We start from the raw sequence: 19,910 nt of genomic DNA, 5'->3' as shown, positions 1-19,910 counted from the left end.
GTAAGGAAAGGTGTGTTATCACCCTCATACTTTACATTCATTTCTCTAATCAATCTTGTAAAGTAATTCATTTTTGGTGTAAATCTAAAAGAATTATTTTCCTTTTTATATTTTTTATTATCATTAATTAGAAGATAATCACAGAATATACATTGTTTATTGGCTTTTGACTCTGTGTTTAATCCCCGTCTTTCACACGCAGGACAATTCTCAAATTTGTCATCTGGAGAATCAGGAAAGTCTAGCATATTTATAAAGTAAAACTTTACTTAAACTGAAATTCATCTATACTTTCAGTTGTATATTGACTCATATTTAATAATATTACCATCGATATCGATATACTTTTTTTCATTATCAGATTCAACGACAACATTTTTTATAGTAAAGGTAATTTTAAAATGATCGTTAATTACTATTGAACGAAATGTCATTTCACCTGATATATTAACATCCTTTATTTCATCAGGATTTACATCTTTAGGGTTGTTGAAAAAAAAATACAAATTTCTCCTTGCATATTACAGATGGTCTTATCTTTTCATTCTAAAGCTTCATCCATAAGGTTTTTGTTTTTTGATACTTTTTCTTGTTTCATTGCTTTTTCTAGTTTTGAATATATTACTAGAAGGAGAGGAGAAACTTTTGTTCGAGATACTTTAATTGATGTTCTACCAGGTATACTAAAAGCCCTTCCACTGAAGGAAATTGAAGAACTCATTATTTACCATAATAGTTTTTATCCAATAGTTGTTATATTTATCTTTGTTCAATTTTACATCCTTGACATATTTCTCAGTATCTTTAACAAATGAAGAGATTGATTGAAACTTGTCTTTTGTGTCTTGAAACATTGTATTTATTAAGTGAAAAAGTTGGAGGATAAAATGGTTTTAAGCACAGATTCACCTGTAAAATAAACGAAATTTTCATCAAGAAAATTTTAGTTTAAGCAAAGATTTATTATATAAATATGGTGAATACAACATACTGCGATGTTTGTAATCACAAATATAAACATTATAGAAAACACCTCCGAACCAACAAACACACATTTAATCTGTTTCATAAAATATCTCCTCTTGAGTTGGAAAGAAAACATTGTGATATCTGCTCAAAGGATGTTTTGAAGAGTAGTTATAATAGACATCTTCAATCACAAAAACACAAGAAAAATGAGTTTAAAGTAAAGGGAGACTATTATATTGAAAACACTGATGGGGCATTTAAAGGGCATATAAAAATAAGGATTTTTCAATGTGGAGAACCCGGTCCATCATCAATAGCTGAATCAATTGAAATAGTGAAACCCGATGTTGAAAAATTTATTAAAAAGACATTAAAAGAAATGAAAACTTTAAAGTTTTATATGGGAGTGAAAAAGAATATGAAAAGACAAGATGAAGAACAAACTCCTTATATGAGAACAGATCTTCATTTTATAACATCATTTCAAGATTTTTTGAATAGTGGGGTTTATGAAGAACTATCAAGACAAGAGGAGGATGTTGATAATACAGTGGTAGGAAGTGGATTCAATATTAAAAAAATCATCTTTTTAGATATACACATTCTAAAATCAAACCCTCTTAAAGCTTCTTCTTATATTGAATTACCAAAAGAAATAAAACTAAAGAAGGCAGTTGTTAATATTAAGAACAATGATAATAAATGTTTTCTCTGGTCTGTTCTTGCTCACTTTCATCCACCAAAATGTAATTCAGAAAGAGTAAAACAATAGATGAAATATGAGAATACCTTGGACATTAAAGATTTTAAATTCCCAATGCCACTAACAGATATTCCTAAATTTGAGAAAAAGAATAATCTTTCTATTAATGTATATGGATTAACGGATACAAACAAAGTTCAAATATTAAAAATTTCAAACAACTATAAAAATGAAGAAACACACATCGATCTTTTATATTTTAGTGTTGGAAAGAATTCACATTACACATACATCAATAATTTATCAAGATTAATCTCTTCTCAGGTATTCAGAACAGCAAACAAAATATATCCTTGTAAGCAATGTCTTAATTCATTTCATACAAAAGAACGATTAGAACAACATTCAAAATATTGTAGTAATCATAAATCAGCTGTAATTACAATGCCTAAACCTGGTGAAAAGATTTCTTTTGAAGATTATAATAAATCTATCATGCACCCATTTGTGATATACGCTGATTTTGAATGTATCCTTAAAAAGATAAATACTACTTCTCCTAATCCAAAAGAATCATATACAAATAAATATCCAAAACTTATTCCTTGTGGTTTCTGTTATTATATCAAATCATCTGTTGGAGAAAAGTATAACAAACTTGAACATTATCGTGGAAAAAAAGCTTCACAAGAGTTTGTAAAACGATTAGAAAAGGATTGTATAAGACTCACTAAATTAATGAAAGAAACAAATGAACCGATGAAATTAACCAAAGAAGAAAAATTAGAATTTAGAAAGAACAATATCTGTCATATTTGTGAGGGGGAAATTAAGGAGTCTAAAGTTAGAGATCATTGTCATCTTACTGGTAAATATAGAGGTCCCGCTCATTCCTGTTGTAATCTTAATTATAAATTACCTTCTTTTATTCCAGTCTTTCTTCACAACAGCGCCAACTATGATACACATCTATTTATAAATGAACTTTCAAAAACACCAGGGAATATTTCTGCCATAACAAACACAAGTCAAAAGTATATTTCATTTACAAAAATGATATTCACAAAACCTTTAACTCGTATTAGGTTTCTAGATTCTTACAAGTTTATGGGAACACCACTAGCCTACCTCGCATCAAATCTAAGCTCCATGGACTCTTTTCCAAATCTTAATTCATTCTTTCCAAAAGAGGAAATTCTCACTAAAGAGGAAATTCAGATTAAAGAGAGAATTCAAAGTAAAGAGGAAACTCTAATTAATGAGGAAATTAATGAAGAAATTCTAACTGAAGATGAAATTCTAATTATAAAGAAAATTCGAACAATGAATGAAATTCTAACTAAAGAGGAAATTCTGATTAAAGAAGGAATTCTTACGAGAGAGAAAATTCAAACAAGGAATGAAATTCAAAGTAAAGAGAAAATTCTTGCAAGTAAGGGAATTTATCCTTATGATTATATGGATTCATTTATGAGATTTAAAGAAACACAACTTCCTTCAAAAGAAAGTTTCTATAATAACCTTTATGAAGAAGAGATAAGTGATAAAGAATATAAACACGCACAAGAAATATGGAAAATATTTAAGATAAAGAACCTTGGAGAATATCATGATTTATATCTAAAAACAGATGTTTTATTGTTATCTGATGTGTTTGAGGCTTTTAGATCACTCTGTCCTAATAAAAATTGTTTTGGATTAGATCCTGCCCACTATTTCACAGCTCCTGGTTTAGCTTGGAGTGCAATGTTGAAAATGACAAAACAAGATATAGATTTAATCAGTGATGTTGATATGCTTTTGATGATTGAGAAGTCGAAGAGAGGTGGAATATCACAAGTATGTTCAAAAAGATATGCTAAAGCAAATAATAAATATCTTCCAAATTATGATAGTGAAAAAGATAGTAATTAATTGATGTATTTTGATGCTAATAATTTGTATGGATGGGCAATGTCTCAATCTCTGCCTTATGGTAAATTAGAGTGGGTGGAAGAAAAGGATTATGAAAAGGCTTTGATGAATATTGTTATTTCTTCTCAAGAGGAATTGAATGACGAAGAAGAAGGTTATTATTTTGAAGTTGATTTGAGGTACCCGAGTGATCTTCATAATAAGCATAAAGACCTTCCTTTTGCATGTGAGAAAGGAACCCCAAAGAAAGAATGGTTCAGTGATTATCATAAAAGTTTTAATATTAAAGGCAAATCAACAGAAAAGTTATTAACAACATTCTATGATAAAGAGGGATATGTTTTTTGCATCAGAGAAGCTTAAAACAGTTTTTGAGAGAAGGATTGAGAGTAGCTAAAATTCATAGTTTTAAAATTTAAACAAAGTCCTTGGGTGAAAAAGTATATTCAATTCAATACAGATATGAGAGCAAATACAAAAGTAAAATATGAAGGGGACTTTTATAAATTAATGAATAATGCTGTATTTGGAAAGACTATGGAAAAATGTTAGAAACAGGCAAAACATTAGATTCGCAACATCTTAGAAAGAAGCTTCGAGATTGATAAATAAACCAAGTTTTGAGAGAGAAGAGGTTTTTTCAGAGAACTTTTCTGCAATTCATATGAAAAAGGAAAGTATTGTAATGGATAAACCAATTTATATTGGAACAGCAGTTCTTGATTTATCAAAGTTATTGATGTATGATTATTTGTATAATGACTTAAAGAAAGAGAATGGTGAAAATGTTTCATTGTTGTGTATGGACACTGATAGTTTTATCCTAGATATAAAAACTGATGATGTTTATGAAGATATGAAGAAAAATATTGGAGTATATGATACAAGTAATTTCAGCAAGAAGAGTGAGTTATTTTCCAAAAAGAATGAAAAGGTTATTGGTAAGTTTAAGGATGAGTTGGGTGGAAAAGTAATGAGTGAGTTTATTGGATTGAGAGCAAAGGCATATGCTTATAAGTATGGTGATCAGATTGATAAGAGGTTAAAGGGAATAAAGAAATCAATAACTTTTAGAAATTATTATAATTGTTTGATGAATCAGAAAGAAGAATATAGGAAAATGAATACAATAAGAAGTTATAAACATAACATATATATATAGTGAAGAAGTAAATAAAAAGGCATTCGGAGCCTTTGATGATAAGAGATTTATTTTAGATAATGGAATAGATTGTGTTCCATATGGATATTGTATGATAGAGTGAATAGAATAGATTGTGTTTTAACGATGGGAAGATGGGTTAGGTTTTTTTAAGGGCTACCGCCACGTTTTTTCGCAATATATAAATGGTTAAACCAAGTATTAATCAAACTAAAGAGTGGAGAAAATCTCAGTCTTGGTATATAAATGGAAAACATAATGAATGTGAAAAATATCAAATAAGTCTTATTGAAAAAATAACTAAAACAAAGGTAAATAAAACAAATAAGCGAATCAATTTAAAAAGTACTAAGTTAGAGGATGTAAAGAAAAAAATGAATATCCTTGAATGGACTGAAAACTTTGATGGTTATCAATTGAACAATGAAAAAACAATTTACTATAATCTCAAAATGATATGTGGCTCAGGAGGTGGTCAAACAAGAGCATTAAGAGAAGTTTATCATTTCGTAATGGCACAAAAGGGGTATCTTAAAAAATATAAAGATTCAAATGTTTTGTTTGTCAATATTTTAGATGGGGATTATTGTGCAAAGAAAATTAAACTCTTGAAGGAATTTGAGAATGAACAAATGTTTATAGGTTCAATGAGTGAGCTAAACAATATGCATCGGTTATTTGATAAAGAGTGTCCCGGGGCTTAGACATTTCAGATATTTCTTTAGAATCACCTTTAACAAATCACATTACTACTTTGCTACTTGAACAAATCTTTATCTTGTTTTATGGGTTATTTGAATAGAGAGCCCCTAGGTTAAAAGGGGAGACAAATAAATATACCTTGGGATAAAAAGGGGGTTTATTTTTAAGGAAAAAAAAAGGGAATCGCTGAAAATCCTCCATTCATTTACATGGGGAAAAGTGAGCCAGAACCAGTATATTCACCCTACTTATATGTATGTGTGTGTGTGTATATATATATATATATGTATTTGTACACATACAAATATATATATATATATATATATATATATATATATATATATATATATATATATATATATATATATATATATATATATATATATATATATATATATATATATATATATATATATATATATATATATATATATATATATATATATATATATATATATATATACACACACACACACACATATATATATATATATATATATATATATATATATATATATATATATATATATATATATATATATGTATATGTTGTGGGAGGGTAGAAATTGTATCTTGTTTTTAATTGTATTTTTTTCAATTTTCAAAAGTCTAAACTGATGTGTAAAATGTTTTTCATTGTAATATCTTTATTAATTATTATCCTGACCACCCTCTCCCCCCTCTCCCACACCCTCACTCACCCCACCCACACTACCCTTTCACCTTTCCATACCACCTGAACTCACACTTCACACATGTTCCTGTCCCGTCTACTCTTTCTCCCCTCCGACTTTTGCATCACCTCTCAGGCATACGTGGGGAGATAAACATCACAATCAAAGTTGATCTGTTCAATGACCTCAACCGATTCCGCCAGTCATCTTGTGGTGTGAAGTTTTTCAGCAGTAAGTCATTTTACAGCTTCAAGCAAAGCTTTCTCTTATCTCAAGCATTATTGGAGTTTTTTGTTTTGTTCATTTGGTCACCAGAATTTTTTTTTTAAGTGACCATGATTTTATGGAGCTGACAGGATACTCACCTTGGAACTGTCCAGCCAAGGTTCAAATCTGTCATCTGGTGTTTTGCAGGCAGGATAAGGCATCAATTTGTGTGTGCCATCCCCTGATGGACGTTAAACTGGATGTCCCATCTGCCACCATAGTTGATAAACGTTAAAGATTCCATGGTGTCCTTTGTGAAAAGTAGCCAAGATATCACCAACACCTTGCCAGCTTGTCCGAATTCTAAATTCCTACATGTCCAGTCAAATATCCTATATCGAAGTGGCGACCTGTCCAGAATTATATTCCTCACCACGAGACTGCTTCAGCAGAACCGACGCTCTATATAGAGTATGATGGGTGCAGGATGATGATGTTATACCTTATGGTTCGGGTGTTTTATTTGTTAATTGCAATGTATGTACGAATACACAATATTGTTATAACATATTAACAAAAGTCTGGAAAAATCGACCCTGCTGGGTTTGGTTGAGGGGGAAGAAAAAGGACGCAGACATTGTGCAGTGCCTTCAGAAAGTATTCACACCCCTCGACTTTTGTTACATTTTGCTGTATTGCAGCCTGAATATAAAATGCATTAAATTTAACTTTTTTGTCGCCGATCTACACCAAATACCCCATAATAACAAAGTGAAAACATGTTTGAGAAATTTTTACAAATTAAATAAAAATGAAAAGCTGAAATGTCTTGCGTCAATAAGTAATTCTAAATAAGTCAGTAATTTGTCCTTCCCTCTCCCGCCCCTCTTGTCTCGTGCCACCCTGGTTGTGCATTGTGTGTTAGCTCTAATCCAAGCCTTGACAATGTATACAAAACTCCTTTGCTATAGGCCCTGTCACACCTTGACGCTTTAACCAGCGTATGCCGACGTATGAAAAATTTGTCTGAAACGCTGGCACACGTCGAATACGTATGGGTAAGTTTTGTATACGTTCAGAGCACGCTGGCATACGTCATAGTACACCGAGCTGTTAGACAAATTTTCCATGCTTGAAAATTTTTGACGTATGCCAGCGTATGTCTCGCACGTTCCGCATAACGCTGGCCATAAGTTGTAGGCACGTTACGCGATCGTTGACACACGTCGACACGTGCTACTTGTAAGTTACTCATAAGTCGAAACACATCGAGGTAATGTTTAGCATACCCGAAACTTATTTCTAACCTACGAGTACCGTGTTGTGGACACGTTACGCGATCTTTGACGCACGTCGACACACGCTACTTGTAAGTTACTCATAAGTCGAAACACGTCGAGGTAATGTTTAGCATACCCGAAACTTATTTCTAACCTATGAGTACCGTGTTGTGGGCACGTTACGCGATCGTTGACACACGTCGACACACGTAACTTGTAAGGTACTCATAAGTCGAAATACGTCGAGCTAATGGTTAGCGTCAGTGTTCCAGACTCCCTGTTTTTTTTTTGTTTTGTTTGTTTTTTTTTTCCTTCGGTATAACGGTGATGTTGACGCTTCGATTTATAGTGCGGTTATAATATAATATAATTAATAGGTTGCCGCTCAACAATTTAAATCGAAGTGTCAACTTCACCATCATACCGAAGGGGAAAAAAAAAAAACCAGGGAGTCTGGAACACTGACGCTAACTATTACCTCGACGTGTTTCGACTTATGAGTAACTTACAAGTAGCGTGTGTCGACGTGTGTCAACGATCGCGTAACGTGCCTACAACTTACTTATGGCCAGTGTATGCGGAACGTGTGTCATACGCCAAGTACGTCGAAAAATTTTCAACATGCTGAAAATTTTCTACGTACTCGGCGTACTATGATGTATGCCAGCGTGCTATTAACGTATGCAAAACTTACCCATAACGTATTTGACGTGTGCCAGCGTATTTGGCAATTTTTTCATATGTCGGCATACACTGGCTAAAACGTCAAGGTGTGACAGCGGCTTGACACTTCGATGTCTTGTGCGGGTCTGATTTGAATCGTCGAGCCACAGCCTTTTAATAGCCTACGCCACGTGATCGTCGGCGATACGCTGCCGCGCTATGCATAAGTTAGACTATCATTGGGCATAGGTTGTGAACGCCGACAACACGCTCAGCATTCGTTGATATAAGTTATCTATATGCTATCGAAACGTTCTGTGTATGTTACTAATACGTTATGCATACGTCCAACTCGTTATGATTACGTCCAAAATTGGAAAAAAAAACATCAATAGTTCAGCGTACGCCATCGTTTTACATACATTTTGATACCTTGCCATACGCTGGCTAAAACATCAAGGTGTGACAGGGCCCTAAGACACTCCATGTTGAGCTCAGGTCCATCCAATTTCTCTTGATCATCCTTGAGATGTCTCTATAACTTTATTTGAGTCCACCTGTTGCCAATTCAATTGACCTGACATGGTTTAGAAAGCAACACACCTTTCTATAAAAGGTCCCGCAGTTGGCATTGCATGTCAGAGCAGAAACTCTACCATGAAGTCCAAGGAACTGTCTTGAACTCTGAGATATAATTGTGTGGGGGAATATTGTAAGGGAAAAGGTATAACACAATTTCTAGAGTGTTGAAAGTTCTGAAGAGCACAGTGAGCTCCATCATTAGGAAATGGAAGGAATATGGAATGACCCAGACTCTTGCTATAGCTGGCCGTCTTACCAAACTGAGCGACTTGGCAAGAAGGACCTTCTTGTGGGAGGTGACCAAGAACCCAATGATCACGATAACAAAACTCCAGAGTTCTGTGGCTTAGATGGGAGAACCTGCCTGAAGGACAACAATCTCAACAGCACTTCACAAATCTAGGCTTTATTAGAGAGTTGCCAGACGGAAGCCACTCTGTGGTGTGATCAGACGAAAATTGAACTCTTTGGCCTGAATGTAAAGCGCGACGTCTGGCAGAAACTGAGTATAGCTCATCACCTATCTCGCACCATCCCCTCTGTGAAGCATGGTGGTGGCAGCATCGTGCTATATGGGATTGCTTTTCAGCAGCAGGGATTGGGAGACTTGTGAGGATAGAGGGAACAATGAACAGAGCCAAATGCAAGCAAATCCTTGAAGAGAACCTGCTTCAGAGTATAAAAGACCTTGGACTGCGGCGAATATTTACGTTCCAACAGCACAATGACCCCAAGCATACAGCTAAAGCAACACTGGAATGGCTTCAGAACAAGAACATGAAAGTCCTCGAGTGGCCCAGCCAAAACTCAGACTTGAATCCCATTGAGAATTTGTGAAAAGACTTGAAGATTGCTGTTCACCGACGCTCTCCATCCAACTTGACAGAGCATAAGCAAATCTGAAATAAAAAAATGGGAGAAAATCCCCAAATCCAGATGCGCAAAGCTGACACAGACATACATAAGAAGACTCGAAGTTGTAGTCACTGCCAAATGCGCTTCAACAATGTATTGACTCAGGGGGTTGAATACTTATTGATGCAAGACATTTCAGTTTTTCATTTTTAATCAATTTTATAAAAAATTTCAAAAATACGTTTTCACTTTGTCATTATGGGGTATTTTGTGTCGATTGGTGACAAAAAATTTTAAATTTCATCCATCTAAGTTCAGGCTGTATCACAACAAATGTGACAAAAGTCGAGGGTATGTGGATACTTTCTGAAGGTACTGCTGGATTGATGGGGTAAAGGCTGCAACCAAGCTGTCTCTGCCAGAGCTTCAGGAAGCAGTGCTGGGTCGGGATTTTAAATCTAATCATTGATGTCACCAGAAGTTGGCCACTACTTAACAGAATTATATGAATGGATGATGTAATATCTTGCGCCAGCTTAGGAGTGGGTTTTTTTAATTGCTGAAAATGTTGCCGTACATTCCAGCGACATGTGTGCCATGGTGCTTCCGTGCCATCGCAATGCATGGATTTGTGGAGGAACTTGTGGTGAATGAAGATCCCGAGTACCAGTGGATTGACCGCATCCGTACACCGAGAGCCTCCAATGAAGCTCGACAGCGACTGATCTCTCAGATGTCAGGTATCATGGGGGTAGGGAAAAGGAATGGCACGTGAAGGAAACTTTGCACAAAATAAACAAGTATGAAGCTGTCCTTTTGTACTGGATCTTTCAGCTGTGCTTTGCAAATCAAACAAAGGAATATTTTTGTTTTTGACTTTTCTATACAGTTACATACTACACGAAGAGAAAAACATGAAACAAAAAAGTTTAGTCCAAGTTTTGTAAATTCATCTTCAATTATTCTCCAGCGAGAGTAATTATGACCAGAATTATAAAAGCAATGATGGTGGATTGCTATGATATTCTTTGTCCACAAAATATTTATCAAATAAGTATTGTTTCAAGATTAGATCGTCTGCTCCGAGTCTGGGAGGTCGGTGGTTCAAAGTACGGCCGAGTCACACCAAAGACTTTTGAAATGGTACATGATGCTTCCTTGCTTGACGCTCAGCATTTAAGAGGATAGAACACAGGCAAATAACCCTGGGAAGGCAATGGCGAACCACCCAGTGTAACCTTTGCCAAGAAACTGCTTCAGCACCCACCACCGATGCTCTGTAAAGAGTGTGGTGCATAAATTCAAAATTGTTTCAAGATGCACATTCCACTTCTGTACCATAACTCATGTCTGACAGATGCTGCAGACATAATGCACTTTCCACTGCGTTGTCTTTTCTGGCTTTGACTCAAATCCAACTATAAACTCAAAAACTGGTCTTTCACATGCAGGGCCTTGCATCATTAATTATGCCCTCTCAGATGAATCTTAAATTGGAGACGTGTCTGCAAGCATTAGCTGGTAGACGTTAAAGATCTCACACTTTTGTGAAGAGTAGGCATGTTATTATTACAAGCATCCTGGCCAAATTCCTGCCACCTTCAGTCGAACAACCAGGCCAGTAAATTGATTTGTAAAACACTTGGGCCAGAATCTTTCCCCAGCCGATCATACAAGAAGGTGGGAATAATTGTGGTTATTACCTCCACCACCGAAGGTGAACAGAGGTTGTGTTTTCACCCATCTATTTGTCTCTGTGAGCGGCAGAGATGGCTACTCGAGTCGGTGACTTGGACTCGAGTCGCAAATTTTGTGACTTCAGACTTGGCCTTAAATACTTGAGACTTGAGCTTGTAGACTTGTTTGTAATAATAATGAATGAACAAGAAGGGTACTCGGGAGAGCACATACCTCCGCCATGTTATGCCTGATCCATGAGAGCATATCGGGCCCATTACATTTTTGAAATATCATGCTGTACAGTACTATATTGTTTTTGGCCCTATCTCTCAATGGTGAAGAATCACTTAACAAATTATCATATCCAGATCCGGATACAGATCTTCACCAAAATTGAATCGATTCTTCCTTATCGCACACCCAACGTGTCGACCAAGTTTCGTCCGAATCAGTCCGCAACTTTTTGAGATATCATGCTTTATATAATTTTTGGCCCTATCTCTCAGTGGTGAAGAATTACTTAAAATATGATAGTAGTCGGTTCCGGATCTGGATCTTCACCAAAATCTAATCAGTTCATTCTTGGCACACACCGAACCTGTCCACAAAATTTCATCAAGACCATCCACATATTTTTGAGATATCCTGCACACAAACAAACACAGACAGACAGACAAAGAAACAGACAGAAAGGGGTGAAAACATAACCTCCTTCATCTTCGGTGGTGGAGGTAATGAACACTATCTTTGTCCAAAAAATAAAAAATCTCAGTGATGTGCTTGTGACTAGTTTTCATTCCATGTCTGGTGAGATGTGATTATTATATTTATAAACAAAGACTGCCAGAGTCGCGCGCCGAAGGGACCACAAACTCAGTAAATAGATAGTGCCGAGCTTACAAAAGGTATTGGTTACACACCACCCAAAGTCCCGCTGAGCTCTGAGCCTCCGATTGCACATGCACGTGTCGAGTGGAGTAAAAAGAGGTAAATTATGGAAAAAAAAAATCAGGTTGGGTTTTTGACAAGGACGAATTGATTCGATTTTGGTGAAGATCTGCTTCTGCATCCGGATACGAGAATTATTTATTTATTTATTGTGACTCTTGAACACCATTGAGAGATGTGGTCAAAGATGATGTATACACATGATATTTCCAAAAATTGTGGGTGAGTTATGACAAAACCAGGTGAATAGGTGAATGAGTTGGTTAGGTGACAAGAGCAAGCAGATTCGATTTTGGTTCAGGCCCGGATCCAATGTGGCCAATCATTGGGATACAAAATGTCAACTGTTCAGCATGCGGAGGTATGTGCTCTACCGAATTTTCATTCTTGTTAAAGATGTCATGGTATATTGTGCCATCACCTTCCAAGGGACCTCATTTTGCACCACAACCAGTGTTGATATTTCGACTGGTACACAGCTTAGTAGATCTTGCCATTGGAGTCTGTAACATTACAACATTGCAACTTGATCACTTGGTTAATGATCAAACAAGGATTTGGGAATCTATGACAATAAATAGAGCATGTGTGGCTGTTGCTATGTCAGCAATATTTAATCTTCGATTGGTCGCAGCACTGAGGTGATGACAACATTGGTGATGACGGTGCAGTATCTTTATCACATGCTTTCTTCACCTCGTGTTTCCTCACCTCTCACAGCATTGATTACAATATTGGTTATAACGATGCGTAGTCTTTATCACACGCTTTCCTCACCTCGTGACTCATCCTAGTGGTTTCTATTTTGCTGGCGGGTGCTATCCTTGACAATTTAACGTTTTTTTTTGATTCCCCGGACACAAAGCAGCCATCCCTGTGCGGTGGGCCAACACGGGCACTCCCGCCAAAAGGTGGGGATGCCCGCGAGTCTAAGCTAATTATTACTGCTGAAGAAAATACCACAAGATGAGGCAAGATGCACCACTTCATGTAACATTTTCATACATTCATGTAACATCTGTCCATCCACAAATACTTGCAACTTCTCTGAAACTACACGTACGATTTTGAAGGAACTTTACCGCAACCACAACCTTCATTACCCTGAATGTACCAAAGTTTGTTCATGGCATTAAAAAAAAATTGCACCCTATGGGGGTCTACGAGGGTTGCCCCCCAAAATAGGTATTTGCTTTCCTCTCAGAAACGACACTCGCAATTCCAATGAAACTTGAATACAACCTTCATTGTCCGTGATATACCAAAGTTTGTTCGGGACATTTAAAAAATCATGATCTAATGGGGTGGGGGGGGGTTGCCCCCCAAAATATGTCTTTGCTTTTTCTCTGAAACTGCACACATATAATTTCGATGACACTTGACCGCAACCTTCATCACCCATGATGTACCAAAGTTTGTTCACGGTATTTAAAAATTGGGGTTGAAGAGTGTACAGGAGTTCTCATTTTCCACATCATTCTGCCCCCTCTCTGCTTCCCCCCTGCTCCTCCCCTTCCCAGCTTTGCCCCTGCCGCTCCCTTTCCATTTTGGAGAAAGTATTCCATTCTAAAGGATTCCCGGCTTCGGCCCGAACCTAACCTGATATATCTGCCCCGCTAACTAACTGTACTCATGTCCCTGTAATCCCTCTGCTCTAATTTGACCTTTGTCCCTTTTAGTTCCCCTTGCCAAAATGCTGCCCCGCTAATCCATTCGAAACTAGAAGGGCACTCAGTAGAGCGCATACCTCCTCCACGCAATTCCTGATCCAGTGGAATATATCGAGCTCAATAACTTTTTGAAATATCATGCCATAAATCGTTTTAACCCCATCTCTCAATGGTGAAGAATCACAAAAATTAAATAATCCCTGTTCACCAAAATCAAATCGATTCGTTCTTGTCACACACCCAACCTGTCCATCAAGTTTCGTCCGAATCCGGCCATAAATTTTTGAGTTATCCTGCACACAAACAAAGAGACAAACAGACAGAAAGGGGTGAAAACAACCTCCTTCCACCTTCCATGGTGGAGGTAACTCATCTGTCCCTCCTGGGCCCACTAATCCCATTAACTATCCTATCTTCCAGGAGGAAAATTAAAGCACAGATGGCGATAAACATGATGAGGTGGCATGGCCTCAAAAGGCTCGCCGGTGGAGTTGCCTGTGAGGGGGGGGGGGTTGCCTACCCGTATCCTAAAATTTGGGACAAAATGGATCCTTGCAAAATCCAATTACCCGACTCCATTATTCCAGTGGCCACAGGCATTCATAAATGGTGCAAAGGGGAAGGAAGCATCCTGACTCTATCCTAAATTTTCAAAAGCGCATTTCTCTTTAATCATTAAATCTCTCCCGCCCACCCCCCACCCCACAACCCCCTCCCCCACAGTGGTTCTATGTAACCAATTTACCTGTCAGCTCATGTGTTGGTGCTCTAACTATTTTGGTCCTGGCCTTCAAGTTTTCTTTTTGTGTCCACACAATATTGCGGTTGGGTCCTGGCAAACCCAAGCGGACGGTGTTTGTCTCCAGACATGTCCGGGTGGTGTTTATGTCCGGGTGCTGTGTGTCTCTGGATGTGTCCGGACGACACTTATGTCCGGCCAGTGTTTGTCTCCGAACATATCCAGGCGGTGTTTATATCGGAACGGAAGTTTGTCTTCGGATGCGTATCTCCATATGTGTCGAGACGGTGGTTATGTCCGGGCAGGGTTTGTCTCCAGACATGTCCAGATGGGAGTTTGTCTCTGGACGTGTCTGCATGGGAGTTTGTCTCCGGACATGTCCGTGCGGTGTTTATGTCCAGATCGAAGTTTGTGTCCAGGTAATGTTTATGTCTTGACGGGGGGTTATCACCGGATGCATCCTGGCGGTGTTTGTCTCTGGGTGGTATTTATAGTATGACCGGTAGAAAATGGATTTCAAACATTATCTTGTTTCCATCTTCACTGTTATTCTATGCAGAATAATTTGGATGAGATGGTATGAATCATAATTAATGCTCCACCACACATCTGCCTTCCCTTCCTCTCACCTCACACTGTCTCCCCCCCCCCCACTTCCTCACTCTCCCCCCACCCATCACCATCACCCCACTCTTTTTTTCTCCCCATCTCGGTGTTCCCATCAGTGAAGCAACGGGTGGTATTTGGTAGTAATGAAAATAAACGCGTGATCATAAAAATATAACCATGCGTGAGGTAATGAAACGTAAGGTTAACTAAAGTCTACTTTGAGACGTGTCCACATGGTTACAAAAACAGACAAGGGGAAAGATAAAAATGAAATGGAAATCCTCCCTTTGTTCAGGCACTTAGCTGCGTGTCCAGAGATTATCTTTTTGGAGCCTGGCGATTGAACCACAGAGTCACCGCACGGGAAAAAGCACCCAAAATGGCACCACTTCGTTCTCTGTGGTCACTTGTGTGAGGTGATTCGCACGGACGGTCTTCCTTCGTTTGGAACCACCATGCAGTGTCTTCTCACGATAGAGATTGCTGACGCCGCTCCTCTCTTAACACCAGGTCAGCTCGCAGCCAATGGCGCTGCCTTCTTCCTCAAATATACAATGCGATACTGCCGAGTTATCGCTCAGAGATGTGCTCTTCTTCTGCTCAAAAGCGTACAAACTTCACAACTTAGCCGAATAGTCATGGCTGGCATCTTACTCCAGCACACAGGCAAATTCACCCCAGCATGAACAACGAGAATCGTGCTGCCTTCTTGACTGTGTTGAGGAGAGCAAGGGAAAACGAGACCCTCTGTCTCAACCGTGTTTCTCACACCAACTGCCCTCTTGTCTCTCTTCCCCGTCTCTTGTCACACCGACCAATCATAAGCCTCAGGGCATGGCCTGCCAGTATGAAGCCGGGAAGGCGGGGTTTCTGCCTGCTCAGAACGGCTCTGTTATTGTTGTCGTTGTTGTTGTTGTTGAAACGTCTTTCCTTTTTATAGCCGGCCTTGTAAATGCAAGAACGTAGGAAAAGGTTACAGGGGAGCAATCACATGCTTGAAGAAACTCGCCTTAAACCCTCCCAAGTTAACACAGCACCACCCCCTGTGGTGACACGTAACAATCTTAAGCTGACTGTTTTCCCTACTTAAATGAGATTGAGATGTCTCCTCGTCCACAGACCATGCTGCACGATACAATCCTATACAATGAAATTCCTCCATCGACCCCACAAACAAAACAATACTTATATTACAGTCAATAAATGCTTACTTGAAAGTGGGTGAAATAGGTATGACATTGACTTCAATGTTAAATTGAAAGATTGTGGGGGGAGGGGAGTGGTGAAGGGGGGGAGGGTGTTTGGGGAAGTGCTGGAGAAAGTGGGAGAAATAGGTATGATATCTTTGGAGGATGGTCGATCAGTTTTTCCCTTTTTCCCATTGACTTTGTTCAATTGAGTTGTCCCAGAATTCATATTTTCATACTACTTCAGAGTGTATTGTTATTAATCAATATATGTGTAGCTTATATCAGACATTGTAGGGTTTTTTTGCGATGTTTAAAAAATATTATTGCTATTTTTCTCATGTAGGTGCTCTTCAAAGGAAACTGGGCCTCAAGGTTCTGGAGATGGGTGGGAATGCTGTTTTGGGCTATCTTCAGTGTTTCGACTTGGAGGGAGAAACGGGCCTGGTGGTGAGAGCCATTGGCACAGCCTGCACTCTTGAAAAGCTGAGTGGAGCACTGCCAAACATACTCGGCTCCCCTCAGCGGGAACCCAAGGAGTACGTACAATAATATATTGTGGAGCCCATGTAGTGTGTTGTGCTTAGATTACAATAACAGCAGAGCCGCAAAGCTTATTGTGCATATTATTGGCTTATCTCATCTCGTATGTTATTTGTTTTCCAAGACGAAAAAGATGCTGCATCCACCATTGAAATCCACCATTTGAGGACACTACAAAACTAAATCAAGCCTTGAAAGTTCATTTTAAAATAACAATAATAATAGTAATAATAATAACCTGAGTTCCCTGACAAATAACTTTAATGCAGGAGGCAATTCGGCCATTCAAGCCGGCACAATGGTTGTCAACCGATGGTTTGTCCAAGCTTTGTCCTTTTTATATGCTGAGCGTCATGCAAGGAAGCAGGACAACCCAGTTTTAAGTATTTGGTTATTCGGCCGCAGTTAAAGCTGCCTTCCTCCTAAACTCAGATCGGATGCTCTTAACCATTTCGCCACTGCGTCGGTTGATTTTAAATGTGGGTGGAACGACATGTATAGACCATTTCATTGCAGTCTCAAGTTTGATTAATCTCGACCAGCTCACAGTTTTTGCAAAATATAACAACTGCACACCTTATAACATATAACAAGAAAAGAGCAATCAGAGATTGCAGACCCCCTCGCCAGGACTTGTTTTGGGTATTGTTTTTGTAGTTTTGTGTGCTGTATTCTGTGTACTGGTGTATTACGTAATTAATAAGACATAATTAGAACTGCCACCTTATAACTGCTGGCAGTGATGACTGGGTACCAAGATGTCCCACTTTGATGCAACTTTGCTTTGATCGGACACCTGACCCTGACCTATGACCTTTTTTATTGTTATTCAATTGAACTTAGAATGGAATTAAAATAACAAATTCAAAACAAATGGAAGACCAAATCGGAACACTCCTGCATTGGAGGAATCAGAAGGAACCCAAACAAATAAAAAGCAAAGATGAAGGCATCAGGAGGAACCTGGATAGGATTCGAATTTCAGCTGCGACTCTTCTCCCCTCAAGCTCATCTCGGCACAGCCAAGTGAGCCTTGTTAAATAAAAAAGTATGTATATATATATATATATATATATATATATATATATATATATATATATATATATATATATATATATATATATAGTAATCCCCCGTTTCTCGCGGGGGTTAAGTTCCAAACCTCCCCGCGCTAAGTGAAAATCCGCGATGAATGGACGCCTCCCCAAAAATCGACTTGTCTGGTCTGGTCGGTTTGGCAGTGATTGGGTTTGAGGTGGTGGAGATCGACTGGTCTGGTCTGGTCGGTTTGGCAGTGATTGGGTTTGAGGTGCCGGAGATCGACTCGTCTGCTCTGCTAGGTTTTGAGGTGCTGGGTATGAGCAGTGCTCATCCAACGACGGCAAACCTTTTTCCTTCCCGAAGCATATATCGAGCACCTTTTCCTTAACCTTCTCCTGGAGCATCCCAGGACCTTCCTCTGGCGCTTCGGTTCCTTGCCAGAAGCCTTAGAAGGTGCAGGGCATTTGGGCGGCATTGTGGGGCTTGGAGAAAAAACGTAGAAAATATTCGAAGTTCACAAGCGAAACTTTGTCTCGTGTGTTGTGTGACTGGTCGAGCACCACACGTTATAATCTATTGCTTAAATAATTTATATTTTATATATTATTACCACGATGTACCGGGGGAATCCGCAGAAAAAATTAGTTACGTTCCAAGGGAAAACGCACGATGAACCGGGGGCGCGATAGGTGAACCACGATGAAGTGGGGGTTGACTATGTCAAAAATAACCCAGATCAAAAAAATGAAACAATTCTGGCTGCCAGACCATGCATCCGATCAAGTTGAAATTTAAAACATCGATTTCCCGTCAATACTCAATCATAATTGTGAAGTTTCACATGGATTAATCAAGTGGTTCCAGAGAAAACAATAATATTTTCTTCAATCCAATATGGTTGCCAAATCATGTGACCTGTCAATTATTCCTCAACAAACTTGTACACCCATGGCTTGGGAAACATTTGTGTGAAGTTTCCCCTCAATCTGTCCAGCCGTTCTGGAGAAGCATATTTTAATAGGTTTTAAGATAAATCCAATATGGCTGCTAAACCATGTGACCTATGATATCATATGTGTGAACCTTTTGCTCCTCATGGTTCGGAGGTCATGTTTGTAAAGTTTTGCCTCGATCTGTTCAGGCGCTTCAGAAAAGGTTTTTGAAGTTTTTTTTTTTTTATATATATATATATTACAATATGGCTGCCGAATCACGTGACCGATGTTTTTTTCTGTGGACCATTTTCGCCTGAGATGACCCTCAAAATTTTTCATACTGATCAGATGTAGCATTCCACATAGGCAACTATGATGTTGTAACGAAGGCACCGATGACGTCATGAAAAATCACATTTATTCCCCATGAGGAGTGTTTGTCGTGTGCCAAGTTTCTTTTTTTTTTCCTTTGGTGCGGTTTCAGAGCGACAGAGGTCCAAAATTTTTCAAACATGGCTCTGCCACACCACGTAACCTATGACGTCATAATTATCAATAAAACATTCGACTTCAGCAGTCGCTCCTCTGGTGAAGATTTTGCCTCGATCCAACGAGCGGTTGAGGAGAAAAAAATTAAGTTCTGTGCAGACAAACTAACGGACAGACAAACAAACAAACGGACCCAAATGCGATACCCTCTCCTTCGGCGAAGGTAATAACGTTTTTCAGAAACAGTATAACAAACATAATTGTCTTTCTGCCGATGCATTGGCTTTATGTATGCATTTTTTGAGAAAAATAATTTGGTAAGTTTCCAGCTTCTCTTGATTCTCTTCACGTTCTCCGA

The 19,910-nt window shown here is 38.2% G+C and overlaps 1 protein-coding gene across 21 annotated transcripts in view; it reads left to right on the top strand.

Annotated features, from left to right (window-relative positions):
* The window catches only part of C2CD5 (C2 calcium dependent domain containing 5), a 196,906-nt gene that overhangs the window by 65,891 nt on the left and 111,105 nt on the right, over window positions 1–19,910 (top strand). For all 21 annotated transcript variants that reach the window (XR_015061579.1, XR_015061571.1, XM_085894741.1 and 18 more), the window contains 3 exons: window positions 6,260–6,355; window positions 10,296–10,451; window positions 16,891–17,083. Coding sequence is in view for 19 of the 21 variants with exons in the window: in XM_085894741.1 (XP_085750867.1) it covers window positions 6,260–6,355; window positions 10,296–10,451; window positions 16,891–17,083 (445 nt within the window). In the remaining 2 variants the exon portion in view is untranslated. The remainder of the gene's footprint in view (window positions 1–6,259; window positions 6,356–10,295; window positions 10,452–16,890; window positions 17,084–19,910) is intronic.

Source organism: Eptatretus burgeri, chromosome 1, assembly GCF_056783735.1.
Source record: "Eptatretus burgeri isolate ZD-2024b chromosome 1, Ebu_testis_v1, whole genome shotgun sequence".
Lineage (NCBI taxonomy): Eukaryota > Metazoa > Chordata > Myxini > Myxiniformes > Myxinidae > Eptatretus > Eptatretus burgeri.
This window is presented reverse-complemented; position numbering and strand designations above follow the sequence as displayed.